Source organism: Oryzias latipes, chromosome 18 (genome assembly GCF_002234675.1).
Source record: "Oryzias latipes chromosome 18, ASM223467v1".
Classification (NCBI taxonomy): Eukaryota; Metazoa; Chordata; class Actinopteri; order Beloniformes; family Adrianichthyidae; genus Oryzias; species Oryzias latipes.
This window is the reverse complement of record NC_019876.2, coordinates 21,982,090-22,000,464: the sequence shown is the minus strand read 5'-3', so window position 1 is coordinate 22,000,464 and position 18,375 is coordinate 21,982,090. Positions and strand designations below refer to the sequence as shown.

The 18,375-nt window shown below is 41.4% G+C and overlaps 2 protein-coding genes across 6 annotated transcripts in view; one reads left to right on the top strand and one right to left on the bottom strand.

Annotated features, from left to right (window-relative positions):
• The window catches only part of phka1 (phosphorylase kinase regulatory subunit alpha 1), a 31,134-nt gene extending 19,223 nt beyond the window's left edge, over positions 1 to 11,911 (bottom strand). The window contains exons 1-12 of one of the 3 annotated variants that reach the window (XM_020711742.2): positions 11,643 to 11,911; positions 8,529 to 8,687; positions 8,409 to 8,456; positions 4,694 to 4,862; positions 4,518 to 4,600; positions 4,358 to 4,438; positions 1,822 to 1,920; positions 1,602 to 1,748; positions 1,289 to 1,342; positions 819 to 941; positions 629 to 724; positions 444 to 551 (exon numbers count right to left, since the gene is read on the bottom strand). In XM_020711742.2, the coding sequence (XP_020567401.1) occupies positions 444 to 551; positions 629 to 724; positions 819 to 941; positions 1,289 to 1,342; positions 1,602 to 1,748; positions 1,822 to 1,920; positions 4,358 to 4,438; positions 4,518 to 4,600; positions 4,694 to 4,862; positions 8,409 to 8,456; positions 8,529 to 8,687; positions 11,643 to 11,720 (1,245 nt within the window). In that variant the 5' untranslated portion in view covers positions 11,721 to 11,911. The remainder of the gene's footprint in view (positions 1 to 443; positions 552 to 628; positions 725 to 818; positions 942 to 1,288; positions 1,343 to 1,601; positions 1,749 to 1,821; positions 1,921 to 4,357; positions 4,439 to 4,517; positions 4,601 to 4,693; positions 4,863 to 8,408; positions 8,457 to 8,528; positions 8,688 to 11,642) is intronic. The other 2 variants (XM_011487671.3, XM_011487672.3) reach the window with 2 other exon arrangements.
• A 2,002-nt stretch (positions 11,912 to 13,913) lies between these two features.
• Positions 13,914 to 18,052, top strand: scp3 (synaptonemal complex protein 3). 3 transcript variants are annotated; one of them, NM_001104712.1, is given in 8 exon segments: positions 13,914 to 13,974; positions 14,146 to 14,259; positions 14,439 to 14,473; positions 15,435 to 15,552; positions 15,727 to 15,826; positions 15,994 to 16,092; positions 16,920 to 17,024; positions 17,584 to 18,046. In NM_001104712.1, coding segments are annotated over 7 exon segments (597 nt in total). In that variant the 5' UTR covers positions 13,914 to 13,974; positions 14,146 to 14,173; the 3' UTR covers positions 17,638 to 18,046.
• Positions 18,053 to 18,375: the final 323 nt, after the last annotated feature.

The following is an 18,375-nucleotide window of genomic DNA, read 5'->3' as shown; positions in this document are numbered from 1 at the left end:
CTTAACGCAAATTTAATTCATTTTACGCGGAAATGAGTGGTCTTAGTCTAGGGGGGAAAAAAGGCTTTTTTTGGCGCTCATGAGATCACCACTGACTGTCTTTCCAGAACAACTTTCCATCCCATAACAGACTATGGCCCGCGTTCACGCTGCTCTCTTCCTCCTGCCTGCTCACTCTACCTGCTGGTGTTAAAGACACCACGACAATCTGAGAACATGATAGTTGTTTTACAAAAACACAAAGAGCCCCAGCACAGGGAGGAAAAAGCCGCATGCAGCTCCGGAGCCGCCGGTTGCCGACCCCTGCTCTAAAGAAAACTTCCAGCACAGCTTTTCAACAATCTCCTGACAAACAAGATCTTCAGAAAAAGGAGTGATCTCTCCTGGGGAGTCGTCCTCGGCGACTGGACTTGGGTTTCTGGTGTCATTTGGTGACTGCTTACCTCGGATAAGAGTCTCCCCAGAACATAAAGGGACTGGCCCCATTTCAGGGGACATTTCCCCATCGGGATCCTCTCCACTGTGTGGGGGTTCATGTATTCCTCTTCCACCTGTTCAAACACACAGAGCTTCAATGAAAACCAGCCTCTTGTGGTCTGTGGGGGGTTCTCCGGAGGAGGAGGGCGACCTTATCTGGAGGAACGCTGTAGAGCTCTGGAAACAGTCGTATGCCATCCTTCTGCTTGATGAGGATGCCCTCCAGCGCCTCCTGGTACTCCTGCACCTGCATCCCAGCCAGGAAGAGCTCAGGTCAGAGGCATCGGGACAAGCACAGGTGTTCCTGCTGCCATGGAAACGCACCTGCAGGTGTGACTGACCTGTTCATGACTGTTGCTGAATATGCCGTCCAGAATGAGGTACGTCCAGAAGAGAGGCCACTCACACTCGATGTTCTCGAACAGCTTCAGCTCTGCAGACTCGTAGTACAGGCGGTTGGGATCCTTCAGACAAAAACACAGGGAGGAGATTCTTCATCCCAGCTGCACATTTTCACCTGACTTCACCTAAGACGAGCACGACTTTGACTGGGAATGCTAGCAGGCATAAGCTGTATGTTAAAATCTAAAATTTACTTCAAAGAAAAGCAGATTAGATGAATCGTCAGACTTTTTTTTAAGACCAATTTGATGTAATTTATTGGACTTCCTTAATTCAGATCTATTTGGAACATGGTTTTAGTCCAACAGTCAATATAATCAAAACAGCCTCCTGCCTATGCTGTCTTGTAATCTGCTCTGAATAAATTGTTTTGGGGTAAAACACAAAGGCTTTTCTGCAGTACATTTACCTCTTTGGGTGTTTTATGTCCGTCCCTGAGAAACCTGCAACAGCCGTACCGACCCTAAACCAAAAAGACCAGTCAGTCTGAACATCAGCAAAGAGGCAAAGCAGCACTTTGTCGGGATAAAAACCCAACCATACCTTCATGTTTGATTCAACTTAGCTTTACTTACAGTCCCAAAGCTTAAAATTCTCGAAAACGTAATATTATGTATTTTGTTTAAATTAATTAACGGATCACAGAATTGATTTTAGAGTCTGAACACACACCACACCGAAAAAACAATACAGCAGAGAAGCTCCAGGAAGTTTTGACAGACCTGCAGCTTGGAGATGATCTCCTCCTTGGTCATGGTGACGATGCTCATGTCCTCCACGGCGAAGGCGGGGTAGGTAAGAATAGCCAAAACTCCGGCATCCACCTCTTTAGAGATGGAAGCTTTGGGTAACATGGATGTGAGGATGGACTGGGAGGAGGAAATAAAGATGAGTGTTGGTAATTCTAAGATGCAGGGTTCTGTGTTTCAGGCGTTTGCTGACCTGGCAGTGCTGGATGTCATCAGCCAGAGCGTGGACCACAGATCCCGGTCCTCCCTTAGCTCCAAACAGGTTGAGTTCGTCCAGGGCCTCCAGAGCCGCCTGGAGGACAGAGAACCACATAAGGTCTCAAAAAACTGAAGAGACTCAACTGTGGAGAATAAGAAAACAGTTATCTTAGGCTTTGGTCACGACTTCACTTATATGGGGGGATGCTGCAGGGGAAAAATGGGCACACCTGTATAGGGCACACAGGTGGCCCACATGAAATATCAAAGTCATAGGCCAATTGGTGAACCCTTGGAGCGAAAAAGTTCATCCACATTTTTCTACGGGAATGCTGCAGGTAACATGTCATCGCTACACACTTAAACAATATGTAAGGGTAAGTAGGTGACATGCAGAACTATGTTCATTCCTTGTGCACAGCCTGACTGTTAGAATTTGGTCAATCAGAGGGTAGTTTGTGGTGGTGTCCTACGGCCGACATGCACTTTCTGTCGTGCTTGTTGAGGTGTTTCTCCCTCCTGGCTCCCATTCCAACTGTCTGTGTGAATTATTCGGTTTTAGTGTCAAACAGATCTAATGGCCTTCGAAAGGCTAAAATGTTTTTTTCTGTAGATGTGATGATGTTTAGACAGAACTGGATTTTCTCTTAAATGTACAGACCTCCTCGTACACAGAAACTCAGTTTGTGTTTCCTCATAAGCTTGTCCTGAATGAGGATGGACAGTCAACTCTCACATAAATCACGTTTCTAGAAAATCCTGCTTTCATGTCCACAAAATGTCTTAGGGTGTATTCAGACAGGACACATTTGGTTCGCTTAAAGTGAACCATAGTTCGTTTACCCCAATAATCCAGAACAAACTTTCAGTCTGAATACAGCCAAGCGGACCCGGACCCGAGAACAGGAACCGCTCTTTAGAGGTGGTCTTGGTTTGTTCCCAATCAGACTAATCTTAAACAACTCATAAATATAAAACAGTAAATAAATGTCTGCATATGAGGCTGAAATGTCAAAGTAAGATAAATAAAGCAAAAAATACTGAGAAAATCAGCAGGAGATCCCCAATAGCTACAATAATGTCGATTATTACTATGATGCAATTAAGTACCGTTAGTAAAAACCATAACATGGAATTAAATAAATGCTGTTTGGGATTTCTTGAGAACTAAAGGTGGAAGCTGAATTGATTTCTATCAGTGGCACAAAGGACAGAACAGTGTGTGTGTGTGTGTGTGTGTGTGTCTGTGTATGTATGTTCACTCGTAGAAAAAAACACTTGTTTCTGTTTAAACTCTAATGAGGTCGCTAAAAATATTTGACATCAAAACAATGATTTTCAAAGTGTGTACACAAGGCCTGAATGTTATTTCAAAAGCTCTAAATTATTCTGCACTAACTAACGTTTTTTTAAAGATACAAATGTCCTTTAGATAGGATGTTGCTCATCTTTTGGATTATCCCGTTAAGGGTTGCTGCAGCGAATCAGCTTTTACTGATTAGTTGAGGTGGTTTGGCAGACATTTTCACATTTCACATTTTTCTTTAAACTCTCAAAGTTTAAACATAAGTCAGGTACTATAGAGTAAGAAAACAAAGATCTGATAGCATTTAAAGATTGATGTAGGTCTGGAGGGTTGCCCGAATCTGTACAAAAGACACAGGACAGAAGAGATTGATTGACAAAGTCTCCAGCCAATCAGGACGCAGAACGGGAAAAAAAACCTGCAAAATTGCACTGCAAAAAAATTCAGGAAACAGCAAGTTTATGAAAGGTGAAACGTGATATAGCGAGGGAACGTTGCAGTTAAAAAAGAGAGGAAAATCCCACATATAGACTATATCTTTTAGAAGTTACTTTTCTAAGAATTTGTTAATTGAGAGGAGGGGGGTAAAGGTTGGGTTGGGTTTTCGGGTTTAATTTTGTGTCTGTTTTTGTTTTTGATTCTGCAATGTATGAGAAGAGTTTTTTTTTATAAATATTTTATAAAGTTTGATTTGATATGAGTGATAAAGGCAGCGCAGTGTTTGATATCATCTTGGTGTTGCAGAAGGTGACAGTGGACTTGTGAATCCTAAAAAAGCTTTTGTCATTAACAAAGCTGAACACTTTGCGTGTCTGTGCTTCCTGTGTTGAGCACTTGGAGTTCTGCCTTATTTGTGAGCAGACCTGAGAACCCGACACCCCCATGAGAGAACCAAAGACCAAGTGGAGCCTCACAAACACAAATGTGACCATAACTTCTGAATAACGGATGTGAGATGCACCCCAACCCGAAAACTCTAACGGGCAGGCCCCCTTAGGAATAATAACCTGCACCGTGATCATCTCCATGTTCTGTACAGTTTCCATTTGCCTTGTCGGGTTCTGCAGAATACCTGATGTCAAAGGTCATTTAAATGTCAGACGCTGCAGTGACGCAGCAGCAGAAGCTGTGCCTGATATTTTTACGGCTGCAGCTGTCCAGCCTTCACTCAGCCTGAGCCGCTGACGCGCTCTGTGTGTGTGTGTTTGTGTGTGTGCACACTAACCTTGGCCATGCCGATGGAGCTGGCATTGATCTCTGTGATGCCCTGGTTGGTTTTGTCCCCCCTCTCCCACATCCCATAATCCTGGGCACAAGCAGGAGACATATTAACTGAGCGGGCTTTGTGTGTTTGCCGTCTGCACAGCAGAGGAATGCAGACTCACAGCCACTTTGTAAGCTGCCTCGATGTAGAACATGAGGTTCTGAACGACGTCCACCTCATCCTGCGTGTAGATGATGTGCAGACCTGCAAAAACACATGAACACGGATGAGAACATCGACTCTGAAGAAACACACAAACGCTGAGTGAAGCAGCCTCTGCAAATATCTGCATCCTACCGGATGCCGTCATCTGAGCGAGGAAGAGCAGGAAGAGCGAGGTTGCGTCCACCTGCAGGTGACCCCACTGGTGGTCCCCGACCACTGTAGCACAGGTGCGTGGGTTGTACTTGGCGTGAAGTGAGTCCTTGGTACTTCGGCTGTATTTGAACTTCTCCACTTTGTCTAGCTGCAGATCCAGAAGAAGCATTTTCATTGGGTTGACAGCAGAAGTGATTAATTCATTATTAAGTAACCCCATCCAGAAATCTGGGAGTCGCCCCAGGTGACGCCGCGACAAAAGAACGTTTTCCTGACACTGGTGGGACAACCCATAAACAAAAAAGCTCAAATGAGACAAACTTTATTGACAAAAACACTGAACAGGATTTGATCAAAACATTTTCAAACACTGCAGGGAGACTTGAAAGGAGACATGTAGATTTTAGCCCCTCCCACATTTTTTGACACCAACTAAACCAAACTGAAGGGGCACGCGCCTGGAAATTATGTACCAGAGTAAAACTAGGATAAAACTGCAGAGTTGGAGCTTTAGATTTATGTTTCTGTTTCTAGAAAAAATAGGTCTAAAGCTACAGACAAACCAGGCACATGAAGTGGAACAGAACGGGCTAAACGTGCCTTTACCCTAAAAAAACATTTAATCTGACCCGCCAAAGGAATTAATTATATTGTTATCTTTTTTATAATATTTTTCATGACCAAACGAACAAGGTCCCGAATACAAGCGGTTGAAATGACCTTCCTCCATTGGGTGGCTGGGCGCTCCCCTAGCTTTAGGGGGAGAAGTTCTGTCACCCGGGGAGAGCTCGGGGTAGAACCGCTTCTCCTCCCCATCGAAAGGGGTTAGTCAAGGTGGCTCGAGCATCAAGTCCGGATGACCACTGGACGCCTCTCTGGGGAGATGTTCTGGGCATGTCCCACTGGGCCAATGGAGGAAGATGGATGGATGGATGGATGGATGGATGGATGGATGGATGGATGGATGGATGGATGGATGGATGGATGGATGGATAGAATCTAAGGTAATTCATTGATGTCCTTATAACTGTTTTTTATCTCCGTTTATAGATGGTGCATTATAAATACATTAACCTTTGTTAAAAACATAAAGTTATTCTGTTTTCATGTGGCGTTGGGAGATTTGTTGTTTTTCTCACATTTCAAGTCAGCAAGTCATTTTTCCGATCATTCCAACAACCGCGTTAACGCAGCATTTCTCTTAAGTTTCCTGATTTACGTGAGGGACACCAACCTATTGGTGCAATTGGCACTAAAATGAGAACAAGAGCCACAGTTTTGAAATAAAAACTCCAAAAAGTTCTGTTTTTAGGTATATAAAGTTGAAACCAGAAGTTTACATACACCACATAAAAACATACATATGCTCTTTTTTCTCACCATCAGACATAAAACAATAGTTAACTTTTCCTGTTGTAGGTCAGTTACAATTAACAAAATTTCTATTTGCTAAATGCCAGAATAAAGAGACTAGGGTTTTTTTAGACAAGTTTTTACTACTTTTATCAAAGTCAAAAGTTTACATACGCAAAGATCACTATGCCTTTAAACAATCTGATGATGATGTCATCTCTTTGGAAGCTTCTGATAAGTTTATTGACAGCATTTGAGTTCATTAGAAACACACCTGTGGATATTTATTAGGGCACATTTGAAGCACATCATGGCAGAAGTCAAAATCAGTCAAGATATTAGAAAGACATCATGGATTTGCACAACTCTGGTTCATTCTTGGGTACAATTTCCAGATGCCTGAACGTGCCACGTTCATCTGTTCAGAGAACTGTATGCAAGTATAAACATCATGGGAATGTCCAGCCATTAGGAAGGAGACGGGTTCTGTGTCCCAGAGATGAACGTACTTTGGTCCGATACGTCTAGGACAACCCAAGGTTGAAGGAAAAAGATGTTGTGAAGATGCTGGCTGAAGATGGTACGAATGTGTCATTATCAATAGTGAAACGAGAACTTTACAGACATGGGCTGAAAGGCTTCTCTGTCAGGAAGAAGCCATTTCTCAATAGGAAACATAAAAAAGCCAGATTAAAGTTTGCTAATGAGCACAAGGATAAAGACTTTAATTTTTGGAGACATGTCCTTGTGTCAGACAAAATTAAAATTGAACTGTTTGGCCACAATGACCATCTTTATGTTTGGAGGAAAAAGGGGAAAGTCTGCAGGCCTCGGAACGCCATCCCAACTGTAAAACATGGGGGTGGTAGCATCATGTTGTGGGATTGCTTTGCTGCTGGAGGGTCTGCTGCACCGAAAACATCAGCCAGAAAGTTGAAGCTTGGTTCTTCCAAAAGGACAATGACCCGAAGCGTACTGCCAAACCGGTTACTAAGTGGCTGGAGGATAGCAAAGTCAATGTTTTGGAGTGGCCATCACAGAGCTCTGATCTAAATCCTATTGAACATTCATGGTCAGAGCTGAAAAGGTGGGTACCTGCAAAGAGACCTACAAACTCGGCTCAGTTACACCAGTTCTGTCAGAAGGAATGGGCCAGAATTCCTACCAAATCCTGTGAGAAGCTTGTGAAAGGATATCTAAGACGTTTGACCTAAATACTGTAGTTTAAAGGCAATTGTAGCAAATACTAAGGAAATGAATGTAAACTTTTGACTTTGACAAAAGTAGTAAAAACTTGTCTAAAAAAACCCTCCTCTCTTTCTTTATTCTGGCATTTGGCAAATAGAAATAATTTTGTTAATTGTAACTGACCTACAACAGGAAAAGTTTACTTTTGTTTCATGTCTGACAGTGAGAAAAAAGAGCATATGTGTGTTTTTATGTGGTGTATGTAAACTTCTGGTTTCAACTGCATATTAAGTTTCAAAGTTAAAGCATGTTTTTGTCCTGATTCTATGTTATATCTTTCTCTTATGCGGTGGATTACCAAAACATTCCATGTATCAGTTCCTGGTCCAGCCCTTCTGTCAAATTTTAGAACCCTTTGTGGCCCATGAATCAAAAAATGTCCCCTGATTAAGCCCATGGTGTTCACACTGGACTGTCAATACCCAATATTAGCTCATGTCCACCACCTACAGTTGGAGGAGGTTTGGTGTGAAATGCTCCAGGCTTTTTCTTTCACAGCTCTATTCCAATATATGAAAGACATTGTCAAGTCATTGAATTCAAGCACGGCACAAACCACAATTACTAATTTCTCCTTCATGATAAGTTTTCAAACAGGAAGCACTTCCATTAATGAGAAAGGGACGCCATCCATACCTCACTACCAAATTAAGTCCTCATTGGTCAAAAGTCTGACCTGGTTTAAGTTATAGCACGCGTTTAATGGCTGTGCGTTTTGCACGTAGAGCCTCAGACGGTTGTAGAAACTAGCGTAGCTAAGGATGAACGTGAGTTTCAAACACGGAATCCCATAATGCGCATTTACACACATTCACATTGGAAGTGGTTGCTATAGCGTGTGTTGCCGAGGGGGGAGTGAACATAGATAAAAATTATTTTGATGCTTCTGCAGATTTCTGATTTTTGCACAAGGATAATAGAATCAGATATGGAAATTAAAGTAGACGACACTTGAAATGTTTCTGCATGAGATTCCCCTGAGAGTTTTTCATTCCGCATCCCATAATATGTGCTTATGAATGAACATCAATAGAAAAACGGTGAATTTTATGCAAACACTGAATATTTGGCGTGGGGAAAAAAAGCTCCTTACCTGTCTCATAATGCACTGGAGGACACCTCTCATGAGCTTCACCACACTCTGCAGGACATGGAAAGACGGTTCAAGGAACATGGGACCAAACCATCCATGCACACACTAATACACACACACCTGCTCCAGCTCGTAGGCCTTGGCCTTGTCCTCGTCCCGGTCGGCATTTTTCCTGTAGGCCAGGCTGAGGGCCCACACTGAGACGATGCTGTAGACGTTGTCCCTCACCCATGCATCTGGCTGCTCCAAGCTGCCCGGAAGGAGACCCGTTACTGGATCCTGTCGGACATGGACAGATGAGACGAGCCGCATCATGCTGGTCCTGTCAATGTTCCAAATTCTGACTGAACACAGCCACGTTCCTGCAGCTCCAGTCACAAAACCTCTGCTTTATTGTATTTACGTGCAGATTCATCCGGATTTATGGAAAGCAGGCAGCAATTCTTCCAGCTGCTGCAGACAGCTCAAACAGAAGTATCATTGAGTCAATGCAACGATTTGTTGATGCAACTGTGTGGTTTAAGGCTCTGACATTCGATTAGTGTCCATCCAAATCTCATTTATGGCTTTGAGGTCTATAGATGATTAGATCGACTGCTTTCACTAAACATAGTTGTAATTATTGAAATAAGTGGGATATAGGATTCATTATTTATTGCTCATAATGTCATGAAAAACTCGATGAATAGGTTACTGTACAGAGGTCAGACCTGATTTAACTTGATTTGAATATTTAAAGATGTCATCTTCCTGCTCGTCATTATATACCATTACATTACAGAAAGCAGCATAATGTGAATGAATCTCACTCACTCGCTCCAGTTCTCTTACAGTCAACGGGGTCAGCAAGCACCACTTACTTTTATTGAATAATCTGATTGGTCAGTTTAGAACTTGAATAACTTGCACTACAGACAAAATATCATAAAAAAAATTAGAATTGGTAAAAACATGTTTTAAAAAAAAGGTGTCAGAGTAATAATGGTTATTCTGACCATTAGAATGACTGAGTGATGGATGTATATTTTCTGTAGGATTTTGGCAGATACTTCATCCTCATAGCAACTGTGGGTGGGGGTGCATTTTTAAATGTTTTGTTTAGATTTTAATGTAGCTCAAATTTGCACAGATTTCAGGTCCTCACTTATCTTATTATAGGTGGATCCAGCAGGTTTGTCCTGCCCAGATGTTCCTGAAACAATCAGAAAGTTGAACTGAGGAGCTCTGTGTCTCCAACAGAGACCTGGTTAGCCTCAATGATGAAGCTCTGGGAGAAAAAAACTCTACTTTGTGAAGTAAAACCATAGGCAGGAGCTTCAGTCGGGGAGCATTGCTGCTCTTGCTCTGACACAACCTTTATGTCTAAGTAGGGCTGCACTATATGCGGAAAACTGGCGATTAGCGATACTAATGATCAATATTTCGATGACGATATAACTTGAAAAAATGGCAAAACAACCAAAAACATAGTTTCCATTCCACTGCAACAGCTTAATTTAAAAATGAGTCAACTTACCTTAAATTATACACCAAATGAGCCTTTTTTACATAGGAGACGAACATCTAACTGTTGTAACATATAAGAGCTGCATCCGATTGGTCAACAATGTGAAGGGCTCCATCTGATTGGTCAAATGCATAAAGGGATTTGTTTGATTCCTCTAAATACTTTAAGCTGCTATAAGATTGTTTTAGCACATTTAAGGTAAGTTTATTGCACAGCTTGATATCGCAGGCCTAAGTTTAAATATAAAAAGTCGACCAGGAAACATGAGAACATTTTTTTTTATATATAAAAGGGATTTTACATCATAAGTTTCTGTGACACGATTCACTTCAGGTGTGCAGAATTACCAACCTGTGTGAGTTAATGTTGACAGGAAATATTTTCCACATCCAAAAAGCATCATCCAGCATTTCTTGATGATGATGATGAATTGAAACTTTACTTTCTAATTACATAACAGATTTTTTAATGTAAAGCTTGTTATGTTATCATTTTGCTGGTCCTTCTTTTTTCTACATGGTTCCCCCCACCCCCAAATATTTGATGGTGGAACAGAAGAGTTCCGTCCAGCATTAAATCTGAAGGGGGGGGGGGGGGGGGGGGTTAAAGTGATGAGTGGATTCTTCCATCCTTTAGATCTCTGCAGAATAACAAAATCGAGCAGCAAACAATGAAAGAAAGCAAATCTGCAGCCTGGCAGAGGGAAACAACGTTCAGCAGCTTCAGGGTGGCATCAAATGACCCCTAGTGAGAACACTAGCAGGGGAGGGGGGGGTGGAAAGTGGATCCTATGGGAACACGCTCCCCTCAGGAGAAAAATGTCCTTCAGAAGCAGCAGAAAAGCCCCTCCACTGTGAGGTTTTACTGAGAGACTATTTACTCTGAAAGACCCACTCCAATGAAAATGTTTCTAACATGTTCTGTGCATTTTTTTTATCTTAAAATTGAATTTTAGAGTATTTTTTATTCAAATCATTGAGAATCAGGATCAGATGCAAAAAAAAATGCAATTTGAAAAAGCTACGGCAGGCTAAAAATGTTCCTGCTCCGCTCCATTCTGATGCATCCACTTGTAGACGACTAGATCCATGTAGGTCTTTGTTTTCCTCGACTGAGCTGGAATCTGGCTTAAAACTGTACAGCTGTATGGCTCTGATATTGCTCACCGTTTTTGTTACAACACCAATGTTAGGTTGGGATGTAAGATAGTGAAAGAGAGTGTAAACAGATGGATGATGGGAAGTGAGGTCGGGCTTACTCTGCACCAGCGGAGCATCCACAAGTCAGAGGTGAATTTCTCATGAACTACTACTGCTCTGCAGAAACTATGTCCTAAAAACCAACACAGGTTGTTTTTGTTTGTTTTTTTCTAAAAAAAAAAAAGCCATACCCCCAAATAAAAGCCCACTGTGAAAACTTTAAAAAAAAAAGGAAACTGTGGTATGGTGTCTTTAAAGAGAGATAAATCCTCTTTACTTTGACTCATTTTTATTTTACATTTTGGTTCATTCAAATCATAAAAGCGTCCCAGCTTCTTCAGAGGAACACAAGAATTTAACGGAGAGCGCGTTCCCGACGCACTAGCGTGCACGATGAGCGCGCAGCAAAAGTTTTAAAAACTCAAAACCTTGTGAAACACCCCCTTCCCTAGTGCCAGGAGTAGCGGCTCTGGTCCGGCTTCAGTCCGCCTCCCTGAGCGCTAGAAGAGCAAACGGCGTGACCCTGACCTGGTGCTGCAGGATGGTCTGCTGGACGATCCGGGCATAGTTGTCCAGCTTCACGCCGGAGTTGCTTCGGCTCCTCATTCCGACAGGTGCTCGCTCTGCTCCGACAGGAAGAGCCAAACTACACCGGGAAGGGGGTCATTCTGTCCGCTCTTCCCCCAGGAGCTGACCGGAACACAGAAAGAGGCTCCGCAACTGGACTGAGGCCGGCGGTGAGGAACGAGCGCCCCAGCCTGGAGCCAAGAGGCGGGACGGGGGGAACCGGAAACCGTGAAGGATGCAGAGGAAGTACTGTAAAGAAACCTTCAAAATAAAAGTTACCTAAAAAGGGAAAATCCGTTTTTAACCCCACCCATGAATACATGTTGGTAACCATTCATGCTCTGGAAACATTTATTTTTTCAGCACCTGGTCCACATGGAGGAGATTAAAAACCTGGAGACATGGTGCCAGGTCAACAATCTCTTTAACATCAGCAAAACTAAGGCGCTGAAAGTGAACTTTAGCACAAAGCAGATGAGGAACTACCAGCCCCCTACTATGAACAGGACCCCAGTGGAGAAGGTGGACAGTTTCAGGTGTTCATATCACACAGAATCTGACATGATCCTGCCATTTTAATAGCCTGCCATTACCTCAAACGGCTGAAGGATTTTCAATTGCCCTTAAACTCGCCATAGTCATTCTACACCAGCACCATTTGGAGCGTCCTGACAGGAAGTATCTCAACTTGGTTTGGAAACAGCACAAAACATGGCAGGAAAGCTCACAGGATTGTCCTTATTTTTGCCGTTCAGAATCTATTGGAGGAGTTGTTTGTTTTCACTTCCAAAGATGGAAATAATTGAAGATTTAACTGTAATGTGATCTGGAAATCCTGTGATGTCAAGGTATCAACTGGATATAGTCTATCACATTTACAGAGAAGTTCATGTCATTTTTTTCCTGTCTGAGCAACTTAACTTATTTTGTAACAAGTATAAATATAGTATCAATTAAACATAATACTCAAAAAGATTATTAACAGCCGTTTTTTCGAAAAAATACCAGGGTGTGTTCCCCAGGAGGTGCAATGAGATTCATCCAGTGTGGATCCTTGGGCAAGACCCTTCATGTTACCGCCTAACCATGTAGCCTCAAGGAGGCCCAAGTCTGGTCTCACTGTGCCAGTCCCAGCCCACATAAAACAAAGGGTTGTGTCAGGAAGGGCATCCAGCGTAGAAATCTCTGCCAAACCACAGGTGAAAGCAGATTCACAGTGGCATCCTATGGAGGGATGTGTGGACAACAATTGAGTACAAAGTTTTGTTTATAGATGACAAAATAGCCAGTTTTGTGATAAACATATTCCTTTGTGCTGCACTAAAAGGGAATTACCCGTTTCTGTGTTCTCTGGCTCCAGTTTGGCCAATAAACTGCAAACTTAAATAGTGATGAAATACATCAAGCTGTAGATCAGTCTGTTTGTGTGCATAAATAGTTCAATAAACAGACTAACACAAAAGATTCACTGCATTGTTGTGCTGAATGGGGGGGGAAACACCTTTCACAAACAAAGAGATATCTGTTTTGCGCCATTATTTGAGGCATCATTTTGTGATAGTAAATTCAGGGATTCTGACATAATTTGCTGCAATGTATTACATTTTTACGTAATAACACATTTTTATGATACAAATGTTTTTACTACTGCCCCCAATTTATCTTACATTTATCTTTCACCTATCTCTCAATCTCATATCAAATCAAACTTTATTTAAATAGCACTTTTCCTGTAAAATATAACACAAAGTGCTTTACATGAGGACAAAACAAAATAAATAACATAAAACGAGCACAATGCAGGGATTTTAAATTGGAGTGCTATGGGCCTCCTCCAAGGAAGATGAAGGGTCTTAATGTTGGTTTTGGGAAGACCAGCAAGCAGGGCATTACAATAATGAATTATACTGAAGATGGAAGCATGCATTAGCATCTCCATATTAGCAAGAGAGAGTAGTGGGTGAACCGTGGCCAGATTTCTAAGATGTTAAAAAACAGTATTGACCACATTGTTTTAAATGAGGGATAAAAGTTAGCTTAGAGTTGAAAATAACGCCCAGATTTTTTTGACTATTTCTGAATGGCTTTATGAAAGTACATTTAGCTTCAAAAGCATATTTTATCGCAGAATATCTGTTTATTTATAGCGTACATTGTGTGTGCGGGGGTCGGGGTGGGGGCGTGGAGGTGGCTAAGGGGTTCCGGCGCGCGCGTGCTCGGCAAACAGAATGGCTCGAGGACAGAAGTTAGTACTTTAGTGGCGGGAAGACGCTGCGTTTGAACTTGCTACCGGGTACACTTTCTTTTGATTTTGCGCCTGATTTCTTATGAAGTGTCGCTGCAACTGTGGTTTGAATGATGTTTGTTTGAATGTTGTTTGTTTTAAAGTAGCTTCTTTAACGGGTGTTTCTGTCTGTTGGTCGTCGGCTACACCTTCACTTTTTGTTTGTTTCTGGTTGGGCAGCAGAACGAAGCTAGCTTTGGCTGAAAAAATGGAGTCTGTGAGAAAAGTGGAGAAGGTGGCAAAGAAGAGATCAGCTGCTGTCTTCGAGGAAGGAGCGGATGAATGTGCTGCTGGGTAAACCTTTAATGATCAGCTTCCTAGACAAAAAAGCTATATTTTACATCTTATTTTACTAGGATAGAATTTCTAGTGTTGTAACGTATTAATTTTGATAAGATAATTATGTATGTTCCAGTGTTACATGTCATGTTAAATGTGTCATCATGTAACGCCATGTTTCTCACAACATTAAGGAATGAGGTTCAGTCTATGTTGGAAAAGTTTGGGGGTAAGTCCAAAAGTCTTTATTATTGATTAGCTGGAATAATGACATTGTTAACAGGTTACAACACATGTTTATAGGATTTCACAGTGGAGGACTAACCTCTTTTAGGTTTACTACCTAAATTATAATTAAGTCAATTTAAAGGATTAAAGACCTACTTAGATGAAAATGGTGGTTTTTGAGTTGTAACTTGTTCCTGAGCCATTTTTCTAATGATGGAGGACATATACAAAGAAAATTAGACACAAAATTCCACTTTTGAGTATTTCTTTATTCAAATTGTTGTGAGTCAGGAGCAGATGAAAAAAATTTGGCTTGAAAAAAAAGCTCTGAAAATGAGCCCAAACTCCCTGCTCTGCTCCATTCTGATGCATCCACTTGTAGACAAATAGATTCATGAACGTCTTTGTTTTCCTCGACTGAGCTGGAATCTGGATCAAAACTGTGATCCAGTTTTTTGTGATCCACACAAAAAACATGATCCAGCAATTTTGCTGGGATGCACTGGTAATGTTAGGTTAGGGTTGTGAGGTGCTGTTGGGTAGTGGGGGAGCGTATAAACAGAGAGTTCAGTTTTAGGTGACGGGAAAGGTGGGGGTGTTGCTCCACGGCAACGGTCCAGCCTACAACGTAAAGGCAAATTTCTTCTCCGCTCTGTAGAAACTTTGTCTTTGAAAACGTCACAGTTTTTTTTTATTTTGGATATGATAATTTCATAACAATCATGCAGACAAAAGATGATGGGAGTGGGTTTCAATGACGTGCACCATGGTTATAAACTTACCTGATTTATCTGGATGTCTCAACTTTCAGTGGGGAAAACTAAAGTTTATTAGAATTATAATAAGTCAAGTAAACATGGGAAATTAGGCTCTGAATAATATCTACTTAACATTCTGCTTAACATTTAACTGAAGTTATCATGAAACTATAAGAAATGCTGCTGTTTTCCTTGTTCCTACAGCTGATATCAACAAGGCGATGCAGGTCAAGCAAAAGCACCTGGAGTGTCTGACTAAGAACCACATGACAGGAAGTCAGCACAAACTGGAGCATCTGTGGAGCAACTACCATGGCCAGAGGTTTCCTTCTTCTGTAACCTTTTGGAAAACCTATAAGAGCTATAAAAAAAACAATGCAATCTAAAATATTCAGTCACAGAATTAAGAAAAAATACAAGCGAACATATGTTTATTGTGTGAATGGATCGGTGTCTGTTGTTTGTCATCACACTGACAGATGATGTGTGTGTGCAGGAAGAAGACAACGCAGCAGTTCTCTCAGCGGGTGTCTACTGCCTTTCAGCAGTGGGAGGCTGAAGCACATCGCACCGAAGAGCAGGAGGAGAAGCTCAGCGTCAGTCTCCTCTTATGGTTTATCACATTTGACTCGGTTATGATGTTTGAGCTTGAAGTTTGATCTTCTTTTAGATGTTGTTAATATTTTATCTACACAAACGTACTTTCACAAGCTCAACAGCTGGTTTTGTGATGAAATGTCCTTGACTTTTCTTAATTTGACAGAATTTGTTCCGGCAGCAGCAGAAAGTCCTGCAGCAGGCCAGAGTTGCACAGAACCAGAAGCTGAAAGTAGTCCGAGAGTTGTATGATCAGTTTGTGAAGGTAGGCTGTTTTTGTGTTAAAGTTCCACTCCCATCATCTTTTGATCTATTTTAAAATTGTTCCCAGAGGTCTTTGAGTTATGAAGATGCAGTTTTTAGACCAAATCCAAAAACCTGTAGTTTTCTCAGACATAGTTTCTGCAGAGCGGCAGAAGTTTATTAGAAATTCCCCTCTGAGTTGTGGTGGGGGAGACTGTCCGCGTGGAGTAAGCCCGCCCCTAATTCCCATCATCTGTTTACACTCTCTTCTGCTAGCTTACAGCCCCTCACACCCCAACCTAACATTAGCGGTGCAACAAACATGTCAAGCAACATTGGAGCCATCCAGCTGGAGAGTTTAGAGACAGATTCCAGCTCAGACAAAGGAAAGAAAGACGTACATGAATCTATTTATCTACAAGTGGATACATCAGAATGGAGCAGAGCAGGGAGCTTGTGTTCAGCTCAGAGTATTTTCTACATCATAAATACAATCTGTATCGACCTGCTTTTTTTTGTCTGCTCCTGATTCACAATGATTTGAATCAAGAAATCTTCAGAAATGCCATTTTAAGCTTAATTTTCTTTATATATGTCCTTCAGCATCAGAAAAATACCATAAGAACATGTTAAAAACAACCAAAACACTGATTTCATCCGTGTGTGGGTCTTTAAGGGTGTCACCAAGAAAACAGCACAGACGGTTTTGGTTCTGTTCTGGTTGAGTTTGTGTCTCATGACCCAGTTGGCGGTAGACTGTCTAAAGAAACAAATTCCTTTAATTGATGTTTGTAAAGACGTAGCTGCTGCATGACGTCTAGTCAAGGACATTCTTTCTGTTCCCTGTAGAACATGGAGGAGATGGAGAAGAGTCAGAACGAGTTCCTGCAAGCAGCACAGGAAGAACTGAAACGAGAAATGGCCACGCTGCAGAAGAAACTACTCATGGAAGCAGTGAGTAGATTGTGTTATGAAAGTTCAGTCGGTGTGAAGTCCCGTTCTACTCCTGCTTCACTGAGCTTCATCACCTAAAAGACAGCTGCATAAGTATTTATGCTCCGAGAAGAAGTGGGATGCAAACCCTGAAAGTGTCCTTGCTGCTTCCAGAGATCATGACAGTCATTTTTTCATAAGTTTGACCACCTTGGTGTAAATGACTGGGAAGAACAATCATCTTTTTTTGTCTCTTTTGCATTAGAACCTAGACTATACTAAATCTCTAAACTTCAGATTGTCACATGTTACTTAGGATTTTAGTATATTTCAGTCTGAGTTGATAACCTGACAGTATTTGTTCTTGTTGTGGTTCTCTGTTACCCTTCTTTTTCACACCTTCATATTGCTTTTAATGGAATCATTTAGTCGTCACAGTGAGCATTAAAATATTTCTTAACTGGTACAGATTGAGAAACGTTTAAATAAAAGCAAAAGAAGCAACAGATGCCTCCAAAAGCTGCGTTGACCCTGTTTAGATCTGTGGGACATGACATAACGTTTGAAATTGTTTCCGCAGCAACAACAGGAGATGGCAACAGTCCGCAAGTCCCTGCAGACCATGTTCTTCTAGACTTCTGGTGACAGACAAGCTGCACATAAATGTTGCTCCAGTCTGAGCTGTTCATAATGCTGTCCCATGTTTTTGTCTTTGTCTGGCATTGCACAGCAGACCTTTTTATCTTATCAACTTATTCAAACATTGTGTCTGCTGTGCTGAGCATGCTCAGTTTGGCCATGTAAGCTGCAGAAATGCAGAAATGTTCAGGTGAAAAAGAAAGCTAAAAGATGTGAGTTTATTTTCATGGTCCTCTGTTTTAGTTTGTATGTTTTCTATTTGATTCTTTTTTGTACTTATATTAATAATATATGTTATTTATTTTTATTACTCTGAAACATTTCTTCTGTATTTTTATGGTTTTGGCTTCTTTTCTGTAATGCTGAAATGAATCTTGTTCAATAAAGTTTCTGTGCTTTTAAAGTAAAAAAAAAAACAACTGGTGAGATTTCTGAAACGACATTCTCTTGGGCGAATCCAAACACTCGTGTGATAATGTGTGTGGCACAAGTCAGTGGAAGGAAGCAGCTATTCTTTGGAATGGACATTGAATCACAAATGATTCAAAAATGATGGAAGAAAAGAGACAAATGGACCCTGTTCAGAAAGAAGAAGATAAATCTTAGATACAGAAAAAGATTTTTTTTTAAAAGCATCAGAAAAAATGATCAGCTAATGAGAGGAGGAGCATTCACTAAACTGAAAACTTGGAATAGAAGCAAAAAGACTGATTTGGAAAAAAATTGGCATTTT

What these genes read in the sequence shown, in the direction of transcription:
- scp3 (XM_023965764.1), top strand. Translation starts at nt 14,009, where the DNA reads ATGAAGTGTCGCTGCAACTGTGGTTTGAATGATGTTTGTTTGAATGTT. An exon ending in TATGTTGGAAAAGTTTGGGG is followed by an intron (nt 14,474 to 15,434) that starts GTAAGTCCAAAA and finishes TTGTTCCTACAG; the next exon opens with CTGATATCAACAAGGCGATG. An exon ending in TGTATGATCAGTTTGTGAAG is followed by an intron (nt 16,093 to 16,919) that starts GTAGGCTGTTTT and finishes TGTTCCCTGTAG; the next exon opens with AACATGGAGGAGATGGAGAA.